This window comes from Cicer arietinum, chromosome 5 (genome assembly GCF_000331145.2).
Source record: "Cicer arietinum cultivar CDC Frontier isolate Library 1 chromosome 5, Cicar.CDCFrontier_v2.0, whole genome shotgun sequence".
In the NCBI taxonomy this organism is placed as follows: Eukaryota; Viridiplantae; Streptophyta; class Magnoliopsida; order Fabales; family Fabaceae; genus Cicer; species Cicer arietinum.
The window spans coordinates 23,665,651-23,684,228 of record NC_021164.2 but is presented as its reverse complement, the minus strand read 5'-3'; the positions used below and the strand labels follow the sequence as shown (position 1 = coordinate 23,684,228).

Here is an 18,578-nt window from a genome sequence, read left to right as displayed (position 1 = left end):
TCTAACCAATCTTGTGCATACAATAGGTGTGTTTGTATCATTGGATGAATATTTTGGTCATTTTTTTTCTCCCTTCGTTTTTTTTTTTTTTTCTTTTTTTTTTTTTTTTTTTTTTTTTAATTGGTGAGTTTTGTTTTGTTGCATTGCAGTGGGAAGATAATTCCGAGTGGAATCGCTGCTGACTCGTATAAAAAAGCGGTTGACTCAGCGATTCAGAAATTGAGAAACGAAGAAGAAGCTGAAGCAAATGATGATGCTAACATCAACGGCGGCAATGATAGCAACAAAATAACCAAACCGCCTTCGTAAGTGCAAAATTCAGAAATTCTCTTTGTGTCGTTTTCAATTCTCTTCGTGTCATTTTCAGCCGTTAAAACGATTTTGTTATGTGTTTAATCTTTAATCGTCATCATGCCTTCAATTATTTCCTTTTTGAAACTTTGTTCTTTTTCTTTTTTGTTTTTTCTGTTGTTAATGCTTTTGTTTTCCATCTTTCTATTTTAGGACGCCGAAGACTCCTGTAGAACTCGCAATTGATTTCATTTTGCATGATTTCGAAATGGCAGGTAGGTGTTGTTTAATTCTCGGTCTGAATTTTCTGCTTAAAGATTTTTTTTTTCAATTGTGTTTTTTTTTTAATTAATTAGTCATTATCTCTTGCTCAACTTATAGTTTTAAAGTGTGGTTATCCTACAAATCTTTATATTGAAAAAAATGCTGCTGCAATACTAGACTTATTTACAATATTACGATCTTAGACTGACTAGTACACATTGAAATTGAAAACTATTTTTTCATTTACAAAACTGAAATCAATTATTTTAGATTTTTAAACTCTATTACAAGTTGAAGCTAGGATCAGGCTTGTGCACGGTCACAAGTTGATGATTGATGTAACGGTCTAATTTTTAACTTAAAAAATTTATATTACAATAAAAATGATAAAATTATCTTAAAATTTAAGCCGTTTAATTTTAATCTTGATTGGATGACTCTAAAGTAATGACTACACACAACCTTGCACACCTAACTGCACCTAGTCCAAATTTATCAAGCTTTTAGCGTATTTAGATATCCTAAAACAGTTGCACTAGATTTAATGATATTCACTTGGCAGAAGGGATCCAAGTCAATTGTAATTGAAAAAGGGTTATTTCAAGAAAAAGTAAAAGGAAATAGTAGGATAACTGTTTAGAGACAATTTGTGATTGTGAATATGATTTGTTTACTAGTTTACTTGTTAAGTAAGTGTACAATTTTTTGTCTTTGTTCTAAAATTGGAGATTAATTATTTAGCTGGGAAATTATGAATGCAGAAGTGGAACCAATTTCAACATATGTAGATTTTGGGGAGAGGGAATATTTGGTTGCGGACGAAAGAGGGTACGATTACTTGCTATATAAAATGGCTGAAGACTTTCTCTTCACATCAGAGGGTAGAATTTTGGATGATCGTCTCAAACTCAACAAGGTACAATTCATCATAAATTCATAACCAAACACTTTCCCATATTGAGATTTTTTATTGTTAAATTGATTTTTTGTTGGCCCCTACCTGTTTAAGTGTCAGTACCCTGTTGGATTGTTTATTTGCTTCACCATTTGGCTTGGCTCGGTGAAAAAATCTGTCTTTGTTTGTATTTGCTGCCATCTGTTTTTTTCCCTTTTGCTATTTTGTAATCTTGTTTCGCTGTCTATTACTTCAGCTCAATTGTCCCGCTTTTGGACTTCCGCAGAAAATGACTTTTCAAAACTCTTTTTTAAGTTTTTTATTTTGTATAAATAAAAATTGGGATATTTTCTGTTACTCTTATCTTCTTTATAGTGTCAACTCCCATACGTTTTCGTGAACTTTTTTACTACTTTATTATTTTAAGATATAAGTTGAGAAGACTTTTAAATTCTAAATGGTACTACAAAATATAAAAATATAAGGAATACAAACTTTGCTGTTTTATCGATAGTTTTTTTTACTTCCAAACCATTTACTTTTGTTTTTGATAAAAAGGCATTTGCTTTTCAAAGAGGGAAATAAAAGCATTTCATATGTGATCTATGCTCTATAGTATTGTACAAATTTAAAGTATTTATTTGTTAAAAGTCATGACAATAACTTTCAGGCCTATAAAGAGATGTTCACTATTCAGAAATTATTTATACAAAAGCTATGACATTAGCTTTCAGGCGAATTAAAAAATTATTCACAAATTTTTTCTCATGTTTCACAAAAAGGAAAATATATATATATATATATATATATATATATATATATATATATATATATATATATATATATATATATATAAAATGAATCTAAAAAATTATATGTGAAGAAGTCAGACTTAAAAAGTATTTGACAATTTGCTCAAAAAAAGTATTTGACGATACCACATTTTTAAATTAAATAAATAGGCAGACTTATTTGGTTAAAAGGTCAATCTATAAAATATAATTTCCAGTTATGATCAACTGTCATGTATGTGGGAAAAATACTTCTTAAATTCGACCCATAAAAAATACATTCTTCTTTAAGCATTAAATTGGTATTTTTGAAAATTGAACATATTATGAAATATCGATTCAGCCCAAAAAAGTTATGAATATAAACATTTTGATACTCAATCTTTCTCATGATACAATTCCCTCTTTTTTACGTCTTCTCTTCTTGAGTAAAAAAAAGTCTTCTCTTCTTATCACTTTTTATTCTCCAAAAAGGGATGGAAACTATTTTTTAATGATGATTGTCCATCACCCATGATCAATAAAGGGAGCAAAAAAGATTCTATCTTTTTTTATTTTATTTTATATTATCCCCTGATTAATCTGTATTATATTTTCAGTTAAAATATTTTGCTATTAAGAAGGTTTTGTAGGAGCATATCAATGCTCAAAATTATCTACCTGACCACATCAGGAAATGAAATAATATGCGATCTAAATAAATAAAGTACCTAAATTTAAATAAATGTCATTTCATATGACATTGAGTTAATTAATTTTGACTTACTATAAGTCGTTATTATTGGATAAAATAAAATAATTAAGATTGATCATATAAAAAATCCATTCAAAAAGTCTACCGTATAACATTTTTATTATATTTTTATTGTTCAGTGGGGTATATATGATGAACAGTTGGTGCATATGTACTCGCTTTTTTCTATAGAAAAATTCTTTCTTTTGAAATCCTTTTTGTAATCATTTCAACGTTTTGAAGTCTGAGACTAAGCAGTAAGCAGGTCGATATCAAGATGTGTGTTGACCATCTGCTGAATATTTTTTCAATGGTTACAATTTTACAACGTTACATCGATATGCCTAAACATTTCAGAGGACCTCCACTTAGAGGCAAAATTCGACCCACAGCACAAATAATGTTAACTGTTACAATCCTTTTTAAGACCCTTTCCATCTCATAAATTAGTAGGCCCCAAAGTTCCAATTTCTGTTACCAGCAACACTATTTGAATTGACCCAATTCCAATTACCTAAGGATGTTGTGTCATTTCATCTCAAATAAAACAACAGGGAAGAAATGCGTCTTGTCAATTTCTCCATTTGTTAGAAACGAATGGATCTAGCTTTAATATAATGTTTTAGTCCCAGTTGCTGGTGTCTATGGAGTCTTGCTGCAAAATACTCTAAATTTAGAAGTACTATTTACTAGTTATGTTTTAAATAATTTTACTTGTCCCTCTTTTAAAGTTTGAGCACACATTAAAAAACAATGAATTTAAACAAATATAAACTAGTTATCCATAATTTGTGTAAATAAAATTCATGTTAAGTATGTATTTTATTTTTGTAAGTATACAAAAGAAAAAAATGTACAAATGTATTTTAATTTCCTAAAACAACTAATGTTTTGGAAAAAAAAAAGGTTTAAAAGACAAAACTAGAGACAAGAGAGAGTGCTGTTAATGTTTTTTTTTTTGACAAAAATATTGCTAATGTTAGATGTTTTTTATATTCATTTTTTACTTTTGACTTATGATGCTTTTATATTCATAAAACTCCAATAAATCAGCCACTGGGTCCTACTCGAAGTCCACCCAGGTTCCTTTGTAATTATAGTAGTACTACTTTCCTAATTGAATTCATTGGTTGATGATTTCAAGGCTTGAAGGCTCAAATTTTCATGAGATATTATTGTTTGGGACTTCATTTTACTTTTACATCTCCCTTTGACTTCAATTGGTTTTGTCCTGTCATGGATTTCATTTTGCTAGACAGTAACATAATAGTAGAATTTTGAGCTGAACTAGTAATTTTTTGCATGGAATTATATAGGTCGTCCGGGAATTGCAGCATTCAAGAAATGGTGTTACGGTTATCACGGAGGATGGTTGCGTTTACGAAGCCAATTATGTAATTCTGTCCGTTAGCATTGGTGTTCTCCAAAGCGACCTGATTGCCTTCAATCCACCCTTACCCGTACGTTTTCCCAATATATATTCTCCTTTATTTATTTTGTGTTTGTTTTGATATCATAGTTGAATTTGCAAAAGCTAGAGAGTGTAGCTTTTGTTAATTCACATAGTCTCATCTTGATATTGTCACGTCTATTATGAAACCAAATATACACTTAATCTCAAGAGATCTGTGTAATCAAGCAAACTAGTTGTGGAATATTCAATATTGTATGATGTACCACTAGGAATTGAGTTTAGAATACAAAGTTTGACTCCTACAATGTAACGAAACAAAGTTAAAATCCAAATAAGAGAGTTATCTATAATTAGTGTCCCACATGCCTTGTATGAGAAACCAAAGAATATTGTATGATGTGGAATTCATTTACTGGCCCCGGATACGAGGACACCTCGTGCTTCTGATGCTGATCTTTTTTAGGGTATTAATTTGAGAACTCGCCACCAACATGGTGGAAATGGAATCTCTAGGTAGGTTCTGCCTGTCTATACGGGTCCCCATAGCAGGAGTTTCCTTTATGTTTACAGGTTGTGGCCCCATAGTCTTAAATATTATTGGTTGGGAATGTAAAGAAATAGTAGTATAGGGATAGCTAGGTTTTGTATTAAATTCAGCTCTCTCTGGTTGATGACGCCAGAAGGTAGATTTTCGAGGTGTCTTCATATGCTTAAACTAGGGATGGCATGATCCACGGTATCAGTGGTCCACAGTCTCATCGTTGATGGATTAACCCTCTTGGTTAGGTTAACAAGTGGACAGCTGAATACAACAACTTGCATATGTAATTGGTCAATTCACATAGGTGCGTTGTGTGTTCTTTAGAATAATGCTACGCGCCGTACAATTGTTGATATGATTGAGTTCTAATAATTTAATTAAAAAAAATTCAGTTGAAACTCTGTAGCTAATTAGAATGAACAAATGCAGCTATGTGAAACAGTGATGTTTCATTTTTAGCTAATCTTAGATATCTTGTAATATTTCATTTTGTTGATAACTCGTGATTTTCAGAAGTCTGTAGATAGACTAATGCTCTGTATTTTTTATGATCATTCTTTTTTTAATGATGTGATGGACTAATGCTCTGCCACTAAAGTTAAAACTTAAGAAAATAGTAATATTAATAATACATTACATAAGACACATTTTTTTACACTCAACGACACTTCACATCTGATTAATTATATGGAAAAATATAGTTATTTTAATTGAATAGAAAGTTAATTGAAATTATAACAAAAATTGTGATTAACTCAATTGCATGATCAACCACAATTTTTAATATAATCTAAATTAACTATTTACTCAACTACATTAACCACATTTTAGATGTTAGATGTTACATTAACAATATGGCCTAAACCTCTTAATTGTTGTGTCCTTTGAAAGGGCAAATTGTAGGAGAGCAACATGCTGCATGTTATTCATCTAGGCTATGCCATGGTTTACATAATTACATGTACTCTTAGATTAGTAAAGGTCTGAAGGACTTAAATAATTATAAATTTTAAGTTGCACAAGATATCCATACGAACACGTAATGTATTTTATCAAATGTATGGAATGGAATTATAAGTGATATGAGGTCATAAAATAAACAATTATGGGATACGATATATCATTGAGGTTATTTGTCTTTTCCCTTAACTCATTTGAGCTTTAGTCGTCTAATCATCCCTTCAATGATGTTATTATTAGTTAATACATTTTGTATTGTTGAGCAATAATATACTTGTCTGATTCAATATTTACATGACGATTAAAATAATGAACAGAGGTGGAAATTTGAAGCCATCGAGAAATGTGATGTGATGGTGTACACCAAGATCTTTCTGAAGTTTCCCTATAGATTTTGGCCAAGTGGACCCGAAAAGGAATTCTTCATCTATGCTCACGAGCGGAGAGGCTATTACACATTTTGGCAGGTTTGTTTGAAATCTTCCTTAATGGTTGTCAGTTAATTTTTCTTTCTTTTGTTTCTTTTCTTGACAAGCTTCAAGCAATGTTCATTTACCACACTAGGTGAACACAGAACCAACTTAACTTTAGACTAAACTTTAGGTTGCCTCTAAAAATATAAATAAAACTTAAGTTATATGGCAAATGAGTTGAATTGGATATTTGAGTATACAATCAATTTGACGAAATCACCGCGACATTATAGTTTTGTTGAAACTCTAAAGAGTAGGTTTTGTTCACCCTATGTTGGGATTTAAATTATATTTGTGAAGCACCAAATTACCAAAGTCAATAAATATGCGGTGGTAATTAGGGGTGGATCCGGAAATTAATATTTAGGGTGTCATGGTTAAAAACTTTAATATTTATATAAATATAAAGAGTTTTTTTAGTTTCTTAAATATGTGAAGTGTACTTACTATAGTTTTGAATGTATCACAATTAAACAAATCCCTCTTTTGTTAGTAATTTGGTGAATCAAATTATCTAATGGAAGACAAATTTGAAGACCAAGTTAATTAATGAAAGATACATTCGATAACAAAAATAATTAACAAAATACACATTTAACTAGATTTTTATGTAAAAATTGCTTAGTAATTGACTAATCAAAGAATCATATAATAACTATGTATAACTCAAATAAATCTATAAAATTTAGAGGAACACGCAAGTCTCTCTTCTCCCTCTATCCCGGTAATAACACATACAAATACACACTAAGTGGCATACTGCGATTCCACCAAACTACCTGTCAATCCAAATATGGACGAATTAGAAAGGGAATTAAAATTTCTAAATTGTGCCCGCAAACAAAAAAATGGAAAAATTGCTTTGCTGTCTATTTTATTTCTTGCCAAGGTACAGGCCGCTTACCTAACCTTACGGATCAAGTTGAACGTTTGCATCTTGCTTTTAAATGATTTAATTTAAAGATTATAAACTAAAAAACAATGATTGTCTTGCTTACTACTTAACTGTAAAAAAATAATAAAAACGATTGTCATGCTAAGGATTTAAATACTACTTCGTTTTCATTGTTAATGTGCTGTGCATGTGAGTCACATGCTTCATCTTTAATCTTCTGCTGCCAATAGAACTTGCCACTTATCTTGATTTCTGATGAAGTAGCTTAAATAATGTTATCAAGCTGTAATATTTAATTCAAAATTGTGGCTTTTGTTTGTATCCCCTTGTTGGAGCTAACCACTATAGTCAAACATTAAATACTTGTCATATAGGAGTAACAAAGTTCTCTGTAAGAAGTACTGAATCCTCCCATCCCGTGAAATGGAAGTTTTTTGTACAAGTCCTATTGCTCTCATTATTAATTGAATTCCATCAATCTTACTACATTTTTTTGTCCAAATCTGAGTTAATTGTCAGTCAAACTTCATGATGAGTTTTTTTTATAACAATTCATGATGAGTTTTTAACAATTAACACTTAATACCATTTGTATATTTACTTCTTGTCTGATACAATTCCATATAGCCCAAGACAATTGATAAAAATAGATTTATGGACTATGAAAGAATAGTTTTAGTTGTGTATTTTCCTTCCCTGATTTATGCAAGCTGGCCTAGATGTTTATTTACTTATTTTTGTTTTGGAGTTGTAATTTTTGACCTTTCTATACACCCACATGATAATAAATCCTGATCAGCTACACCTATTATCATCTGTCTTATATTGATAATATAATTATTTCATGGGAACGATAACAAAGATATAATATATTTTTTTCTCTTGTTACTGTTAACATATATTTAATGATTGCCTTTTCTTTCTGCAATGTTGTAATCTGATATTCCCTTGGAGTTATTATCTATGTAAGTTTCGTAATGTGAACCACTCCTTGATTGTTTTCTTATTCAAATGGAAGATTATGTAACCTAACAATAACATATACCAAACTATAGAATAGTTTTATTATAAATGGAAGAAAATTGAATTATACGACATTGTAGAATTTTGGTGCAGTGCAGGATATACATTTCCATTATTGTCAATGTCAATACTCAAACCCTATGCAATAATGCATTGACTTCGGATCAAAACTTCTCTTGTGTATGAAAATAATTGAATTCAGAATCTAATAAAAACATTGGGGAATTGTATTGTCTAGTCCTTTAGCTTTTTCATCCATCACAGAATCATAATATTTGTCTAGTGTCTCTTTGTTTACTTATTCTAATCATTTATATGCTGATTCTTTTATTACCAGCACATGGAGAATGCATATCCTGGCTCCAATATCTTAGTTGTGACATTGACAAATGAAGAATCAAAACGTGTGGAAGCTCAATCTGATGAGGAGACGTTGAGAGAATCTATGGCGGTGCTCAGGGATATGTTTGGACCCAACATCCCCGATGCCATTGATATACTTGTTCCCTGCTGGTGGAATAACAGATTTCAGCGCGGCAGCTACAGCAACTACCCCATTATCTCCAATCGTAAAGTTTTTCATAATATTAAGGTTTGCTTATCATGCTGAATTTCATATTTTTTTAATCATTTGTTTGACAATTCTCTTTTTAATATGTCATGTTCTTAAATATATCAATTGATGCTATAGCCTTTTTATCAGTTCATGCAAACACAAAACAGGGGATGACCTGGAGCTTACAGCTTGCTACCATAATTAATTCAGCTTGCTACTATAATTAATTATCACTCTTCACTATATTATGTGCATTACAGTGACACTAATGAATTCTTTTGACTTACGAAGTATAATGACAAATAGATTTATTTAGGTACTGAATTAAATATAATTTAGTTTTGTTTGGTTTCATTCCTGAACTATCTTCCCCAAATTAAATAAGGTTGTGAGGTTGTGTGGTCAGAGTACAGTATTATACTACTTACCAAATTTTCGTTATTTCATATCATATACCATTATTAAATTCACCTTCAATTATGAATCAATTAGTTTAATGTTACTATTATTTTATGGTACCCCTGTTCTTTGATGAATAGGGAAACAGAGCAGAATCCATCAATTAATATTTCAAACTATAGAAACTTACGTGTAAATTTGATATTTGAAATTTCGTCAATAATAGATGGTCATTTTCCTTGTGAACTTGAGCTGTCTTTTGGTTTTTAGTTGGGCCTTTTAATTTTGGAGAATTAGCCGTAAACACTCATACACCCCTTTGGCATGTAGTGTGAGATAGAAATTGAGAGACTCATCTGATATGTTGGTGATGTGATAGAAAAAGAGAGATAAAGAGAAAATGAGGTGTTAAATGGGTGTAAAAAAATAAGGATGTACATGTATAACTACTCGTTAATTTTAGAAAAATGTTTCATACACCCATATACCCACACAACACCTAGAGAGAAAAAGAAATAGAGAGAGTGATATGATAGATGTGATGTGTTTGGTGATACGATGGTAAAATAGAGATAGAGAGAATGATGTGTTGAATGTGTGTAGAAAGATTAGGGGGTGTACAAAATATCATGGTTGTTAATTTCATTCCCCTTTTTCAATAATTTTGTGTTTGGAGTTTGCTGTTCATCTATAATAAAATTAAAGACACCAAAGCTTATCTTGTCCCTTATTCTATTTGTCATTTTTTGTATGTTTCAGGCTCCAGTTGGTCACATTTTCTTCACCGGGGAGCACACTAGCGAAAAATTTAATGGCTACGTACATGGCGGATATCTCGCAGGTGAGGTGTTAACTTAATGTCAAAGTTTGTATTCCTAATGGTTTTTGAAGAAGCCAAATAAATATATATAAGTATAAAACGAGTTAAAAAAGATACAAAAGTCCAAGTTTGGCACAAATTATGCCAAGGTGGATATAACAACCATCCACTACAGAACAACTGATTCCTAATTCCTAATGGTTGATACCACATCAAGTGACATTTTAAAAAGAAAACATTGAAAATTATATTTCAGGACTCCTTATTCAACGATTTTGTTCTTTTAACTTTTACCCCCAAATAAATATTCTGTGCCTACTACTATATTAAGCTAATTATTAATAAGGATAATTTAGTAGAACTACTTTAATTTTTTAGCGTCAAAGTTTAGGTAGTAACTTATCGATAACCCTCAAGATCTCACATGTGAATGTGAATTTATTTCCTTCCTGAATACTTAACAGGTATTGACACAGGCAAAGCCTTAGTAGAAGAAATAAGGAAGGAGAAAGAAAGAGAAAAAGAAAGCCAAACTCTATTGTTGGAGCCTTTGCTAGCATTAACAGGATCATTAACAATGTCAAAGTCAGAAACAGTCTCCAATATCCACAAATGTGATATTCCTACACAATTATATCTCAGTGGCAAGCTTGGGATCCCAGAGGCCATATTATGATTATATGGTTCTGCAGAGAATGATAATTGATTATGGAAGAAGTATAATTGATGAGAATCATCATGGCCTGGTGAGTCATGATTCCTAGTCTCGCTCAAAGTCATTAATGCCATTAGTAATGTAGATTGACAAAATACTGGAAGTATGTTGGTGAGGTTAAGAGGTGCTGGAAACACCTAAGTTTAGTTCATTCCACTCTTAGTGGAGCCAACTAGGTTATGAATTTTTTTAAGGGGATTAATTGGTATAGACTTAAGATTATTTTGTTCTTTATAGCCAGAAGAAGTAAGATTACATTGTAAGGATGCTAGCTTGTATTTTGATCCTAATTTTACTTGCAATACCAAGTTCATAATTTTTTTTGGGATTGAAGATATTTGTGTGTATACTTTAAATAAAGAAAATAGTAGTGCATATTTACCATATTGATTATATTTATGATTAATTATATATGTTAATATGGTGCTTGGTTCTCAATGTTCAAACTAATTTCAATTTTAGAAATAATTTAGTAGATTCGCGGATTAAAATCAGCAAAGGGGCAAATTGGATCCTCTCATGCCTTGCTGCACAAGAAAAACTAAGGGTGGGAGAAGAGAGAGATTAGTATCATCTCATGTTAGAAATCATCACAAGAAAATAATGTGAAAGATCATGGCTTTAGATATTTATATTAAGAGGAGAGTTTTTGGAAATTTTTAAAAGGATGGAGAAAAGTTGGTTAACCGTGGAGATTTGAAACTCTAGGAAAAAATTGAGAGTATTCTTTTACCAACTATTGAGAAAACTAAATAGAGAAAAATTTGAGAGAGATGAATAAAATTTGTCTTTCAAGTATACCAAAATTGTGAGCAAATACTGTTACTTGTTACGTTTTTTTAAGAAGTGACAAAAGTTACATTGTAGCGCGTTTTTTTTTTCATTTAAGCTAAGTTATAATTTTTTTTATGAGAGTTATATCTATTATAATATATTAAAATATTCTTGAATTATTTGTCATATTTTTTAAAAAATGACAAAAGTTGCATTGTAACGTTTTTTTTCTTCTTTCACTCAAATCAAATTATAGTTTTCTTTTTTTTACGAGAATTACATCTATCATAAATATTAAAATAAACTCTCAAATTATTTATCTGACATTAATTATATTTTATGTTGTATAATTTTATTTGTGTCACTTCACTTATTTGTTTAATTATCATAGTTAGAATCTATTTTCTTTTGATTTTTTATATAATACACAATTTCATTTCATCTATTATATTTTATTTCATCAACAACAAAAAAATAACAATAAACAAATATCAATAATAGCTCATAATACAATAAATATTTCTCTATTATCTATTTATCATTTATTAAATATAAATTTATTTCGTAATCTTTTTCAATGTAAGTTGAAATATCTATATTTTTTTTTCATACCTGAACTAAGACTCAAGAAGACGCGATACCGCAACCTCGACACATGAATCATTGTTTACACTACTTCCTCTCAAATTTGAGTAAAATAAAATTATTGTTGTAGTGTTTGATGAAATACAACTTATGTTTATATTCATTTGAGTAACAGACTTTAGTATTTTTTTTCCTTCCTAACCATGTTCTATTTCTAGAGAGGATTGCTAGCCATTGGAAATGCAATATGTTTAATATTTAGTTATATAATTTTTATGTTGTTTTTCATTTACAATATCGCGAATACAAAAAATCTAATTTATTTAATTTATGTTGATGTCAATTATTGATGTTTCATTCAACAAATCGTACGTTGTGTCTCCTTGCAATCACTTCTTATTAGACTATTTGGTCTTCTTTTTTTAAACTATAAGGTATTGATAGTTCCTAATTATCATAATTCAAAGTAGATCAATTGTTAGCACAATAAATCAATAGACAATGATTAAAATTTACACAATTCTTGAAAATTAAGTTCACACATAATTAAGGAACAACAATAACAACACATTTGCCTACAGGATAATTTGAAATCTCTAATATATATTTTTAACTTTACGTTCTCCAAATCAAATTCACTATTTCCTTTTGCATTATAATTGTATCATAAGTGACATATTTTTTACTTTTAGTTCATATAAATCAACAAAAAAGATTCGGCACAAGAGGCATGTGAACTGGAGATGAACAGATGAAGGTTTTAATAAAATATTTTAGATTTGTCACAAATTTGTAAACTGTTATTCCATTATGACAAGTCAAGTTTACGAGAAAACAATTATTTCTTACATCTCATTTTAAATGCCTCATTTGTCATTTCTTTTTGTCTTAAATTATTTGTCATTTTACAATATCAATACAACATTAATTACTTTTTCCCACTAATACTCTTATTTATTATATTTGAACTCATCAAATTTTTCCGCTAACTGCAACTAATAAAAATATTGGTGTAAATGAAACATTTTATTGTTGAAATCAAATCAACTATTCATTTTCTAAAGAATTGTACATACCTCAAATGAGATATTTAAAATAAAACAGATGGAGTATTTATCTTGAAGAGTGATGTTGTTTTTCACACTAATACAATGAAAACAAAGTTTCTATCGGATTCCAGAATTATTCTATTCTAAATACATATTTTCATAATTGGATTTATTTAATGTCTTTTTTAAGCTGTTTTTATGTTATACATTTGTTTTAGTTCACAATTTTTCTTTTAAGATAGCCTATTATTTGTAGAAAGAAAAGTAATTACTACTATCAATTCAAATCATTCAACCATTTTTTAATTTCTTTAGTTGTCTTGTGAATTTTATATATGTCAATGTCACTTGTAATATTTTTTTTCAAGTTATACCGATTGTGTAAAAATCCTAAAAACATTCAATGTTTATATTCTACACTACTGGATCAGTCAATTCAAAAAAATAATGTTCGAAAGCTTGGGGATCTTTGAGTGCACAAAGAATGTGAAAGAATTGTCACCAATTTTCATATAATTTACTCTGATTATCTGCCCTTCTATTTTTTCAATATCGAAAGAGAGAATCTGGTAAAAAGTCGAAAAAATAGAGGTCGAATGAGCATTCACCAATTTTAAATAATGAATTGTCAATACTTTTTTAATGTGAATGTTCAAAACATTTGCTAGGCCCATGCATGACTAAGGCTATGTTTGACACTACTTCCAAATCGATAAAATTAGTTATCACAATTTAGATTATGCTTTGCATATATTGTGATTAAGTCAAGTATATATGTTCTTAATGTGATTAGAAGGGTGTTTGGATGAGGAAGATATTTTGAGATTGATATAGTTTCTACTTTTTCAAACTTCATTGATCTCACTTTGATAATATGGAAGTAAATGTGTAAGGTGAATAATTTTGATCTCACCAATGATCCAAACATATACTTAATTGCTTATATCTCATTCAATAAATGATCAAAAAGAGAGAAATGAAGAATGACTACACTAAACAATATAATAAAAGTGTCTCTTGCTAAGTAGTAGTGTGATACCCAAACTAGATCAATGAGTGTTAGGTTGATACTTGATTGGCTCTAGTGTTAGTAGGATATTATTGGTGTAAGCCCTAGCGTCAATCTATTTTATATAGATTATTATTCGTATCATGAATTTAAATCATATATCTAATTTTGGTTATATGTACAGGGCATCATTTATTATGCTATTAACAATATAATCTAAGAAAGTCATTATAAAAGATAGTTCATTTAATAGAACATCAAGTGTGACTTAATCGTGAGACTCTATTGAACATTAGAGCACTATTTATTAAGTACTCATAGTCAAAGTATTATTGTTAATTAGGATGACAATAATACATCGAGACTATTATGTGAGTAGACTGATGACCACATCTCACAGATCATGGATATGAGATATCAAATTGTCACATATGTATAAATATTAGGTGTAATATTTATACTAGATTGACCCGCCATGAAAATGCTACATAATTGTTGTGTAAGTGTCATTAGTGATTCTCATGCGATCATAGTGATTCTCATGCGATCATAGTGAGTAGTTATTCGACTTGAAGTCACTACGATCCCTACATGGGAAGTTGTAGGGTTTAAGATCATCAAATGTTGCCTCTAACAGGGCAACCATAAAGATGGTTATTGGACCTTCAATAAACCATGTGGAAGAGTGTGAGTAATGTAGATATGATTCACCGCCACTATATAACAAAAATTATATCTTAGACCACTCAATAAAGTAAGATCATGAAAATGCATGGTCATGCTAGAATGAATCAATATGCCATATTGAGTCAATTGGTTTTACGCGTCTACTCTAAAATCGAGAAATAAAGAATAGAGCATTTTAAGGATGACACATATTGTGACTTGCATTCAATTAAACATTTGGACGAACGGATAATTACTCCACAATAAATAGTGCTCATTGTAAGGTTTAAATCGTATCACCGATTTTCTCATAATTTAAGAGCAATGATGCATTGATAAATGTCAATTATTGTTTATAAAATTTTATATTATATAAACTATATATAATATTTAATATTATTATCATTTCAGTGAGAACCCAAGAATCACACGCTTATAGTACTGATAATGGACATAATAATTAATTAAATAAGATATAATTTAATTTAATTAGATGTTAATCTATTAAATATGATTTAATAAATTAACATATTTATTGTTTATTTAATTGAATTTGATTTGGTTAAATGAATGAGGGTTGACAATTAATTAAATTAAATATGATTTAATTTAATTAATAGTTTGTATTTAACAAAAAGAGCTTAATTAAATATAATCATTTTAGAATTTATTTTTGGTTGGACCCAAGTTTTAGGGTCTTAGTGGCTCAATCTCTATAAATAGAAGATGAGCAAATTCCTATGTAATCATGATTGCCACTATCTTAATAGAATGTCTAGCACCATGTTCCATTTTGTGCTTGCATGAACTATGTAGAGACTTATATAATTTTTGCGTTTGCGGTCAAAGTTAAAGCATGCTTCAAGAGAGATATTCTATGTTGTCAAAGTTAAATATGTGAACTCTTCTAGTGAAATTTTATATTTACGTGATCTTTAAATACAAAAAATTTTTGTTCTTGAGATTGTTTTTAAAAGATTTTTTTTTTTTTTAAATTCTATATCTTAATTTCTCAACAACAAATACATATATAACTATTAAACAATGCAACCTTCAAATTTAAATTTTCAAAATTCTTCTCACATAATTGGTTTCCAATATTAAGAGTGCATAGTCAAATCAATTTTTTTTAAATTTTATTGAAACCACTTCAATCAAGTACAAGAAGTACCGATCCAAGGGCCCAAAATTACAACAACACTACAAAAGCATGAAAAATTAGAGTATGAGTCACTCAATTAACTACTCCACAACAGCTAAAAGGGAGTGACTCAATTGTTAGTTTTTGTTGATGACATCATTATAACAAGAAATGATAGAGAAAGAGGAACTAATTTTGACAAGCAATTATATCAAAGGATGGTGGGGAAGCTTATATACTTTGCTCACACATGGCTAGATGTAGCTTACTCAGCAAGAGTGATCTCACAATTTATAAGGTACTGCATTATTTAAAGGGTAGTCCTGGAAAAGGAAATTTGTTAAAAGGAATTTACTCAAACTTTGGAAGCTTACACCCATGTTGACTATCCAGGATCCTTGGTTGACAGAAGATCACATGGAATAAAAAAAGCTATATGTACTAGAAACATATGTACTGGAAACGTCATCAACATAATCAGAATTTAGAGCTGTAGCACAAGGATTATGAGAACTAATTGAAAATTATTTTAAATTAGACGCTAACCTATGCGTTACGCATATGTATTTTTATTTTTTTAATTTAAGTACATTCAAAATAACGAATATCAAATTTTATGTATCAGTTATTAAATGATCCACAATTTAGTAGTTACACCAAAAATATATATTAGATTGTACTAAAGTAATTTGTAGAAGAGAAGTATATGAATGACTTGAATAAATGAAATTATGTATTAATAGTGGGATTATTAGAAATGTCAAATATTGAAGTAATGTATTTAATAATTGAAAGTAAAAGATATATTTAATTGAGATACAAAATGTAATATGAAATTGCTGAAACTATAAAGTAAAGTGAAATATTTGAAAATATATTCACCTTCTATTCCTCATTTTCACATTTTCAATTTTTTTTGGGTTTTTTGCATTGGTAAATTTTGTTACACTACTTGATTGTTTTTGTTTTAATTTATTCTTTTTAGTTCTCTTTAAGGTATGTAGAAGGACCGACTCTTCGTCAGAGGATGTAATATGCTCAACCACAGTCTTTTTTTATTTTTTTTTATAACTATTGTCTTGACTGTTTCTTCATCCCACGATGATATGTGAACTCTTTTATTGCTATATTGTGTCTTCATTTTTTGTTTGAATAATGGGTTGTCATCTTTCTCCTCCTCATTATCCTCATCTCCATACTTTACTTCATGTATTTTATATTTTTGTTTTATATCCTCTTTGTCATTTGAGCTGGACTTTGTCGGTTGCGGTGACTTGAGTTCCTAATTATTGAAAGGAAATAAAATGCCATTAATTATCCATAAAAATGTGTTTTTAAAATTGTGTAAATGTTATACTTTTTGATGCGGGTACTTTTGGTGCAGAGTACTTTGATGTCATATCACATGAGGGACAATTGTATTGTTGGCCTTGTCGAGTTTATTTTGTGACACAATTTTCACATCTAATATAATTTCATCCAAATTTATAATCAATGTCATTGATGGTTGCACATATTATGAATATGTTTGATAAATTATATGTAAATATTTGTTGTATGTAAATTGTTGAAATTATATAAATTCTTTATTCTATATATGTAAACGTTTGACATTTGTAAAATGTTTGGAATTTGAACGGGTAGAATAAAGCTATGAAAATGGATATGTAAAAGATTTTTAGGGTGACTATGTCATTAGTTATGTAGAGTTTAAATTTGATCATGATGATCACAATGATATTACAACGGCAACTATAGTGACAATGATTCTTCTGGCTACGGCCATGACAACAACATTAAAATGAATATGATGATGATGATGATGAGTTTGTGACTGTTGATTTGTATTTGAAATTGATCATATTTATAGTGATATTTATTAAGGTGTGATTGTTGTATTTATGATTTATTAATTGACAAGTTATGTGCTGCTAGGTAAGTAGATAGGTAGGTAATTATATACATATTAGTATATGGTTATGGAGTTATGAACTACGTAAAGTAGATAGGTAGGTAATTTCGTACATATCATTATATGGTCATGAAGTTATGAACTACGTAAACAATTATAAAACTGTAATTATAAAATTCCTACTTCATGGTCATTATATATGGATATTAAATTCCCACTACATGGCCATTATATATTTCAACGTTGTTCTATTTTTGACCATTCTTTTCTATGGTGAATTGGAGACAAAATCTTGAGGTAGTATCTCTCTAACTCCATCTTCTTTACTAGATTCCTTGTACGTCAGTATGTTTTAAAAAGGGGTTTGTTATTTTTTTTTTGTTAATATTAATGAGCTATTATCGAATGATATTGAAATTGGAGATTAAGTGAAAAGAAAGAACACAAAAAGATGTAAATGCTACACCTTTGCGAAAGCATGTTGAATTATGTCTAGGTTATTATAAATCATTGTTGTTGAAGTTGAGTTGATTGAGTAATAATATGTAATTACAATAAATAAGTTCATGTGCACTAATGATATAAAGAATAAGAAATATATTAGAATTTTGTTGAAATAAATTATTTTAATTTTAATTTTAATTTTAATTTTAATTTTAATTTTAATTTTAA

The 18,578-nt window shown here is 29.2% G+C and overlaps 1 protein-coding gene across 1 annotated transcript in view; it reads left to right on the top strand.

The window, feature by feature from the left end:
- The window catches only part of LOC101499173 (polyamine oxidase 1), a 12,100-nt gene extending 997 nt beyond the window's left edge, over positions 1-11,103 (top strand). The window contains exons 3-10 of the mRNA XM_004499864.4: positions 150-305; positions 505-566; positions 1,317-1,471; positions 4,291-4,434; positions 6,207-6,356; positions 8,618-8,872; positions 9,995-10,076; positions 10,520-11,103. Of these exons, the coding sequence (XP_004499921.1) occupies positions 150-305; positions 505-566; positions 1,317-1,471; positions 4,291-4,434; positions 6,207-6,356; positions 8,618-8,872; positions 9,995-10,076; positions 10,520-10,731 (1,216 nt within the window). The 3' untranslated portion in view covers positions 10,732-11,103. The remainder of the gene's footprint in view (positions 1-149; positions 306-504; positions 567-1,316; positions 1,472-4,290; positions 4,435-6,206; positions 6,357-8,617; positions 8,873-9,994; positions 10,077-10,519) is intronic.
- Positions 11,104-18,578: the final 7,475 nt, after the last annotated feature.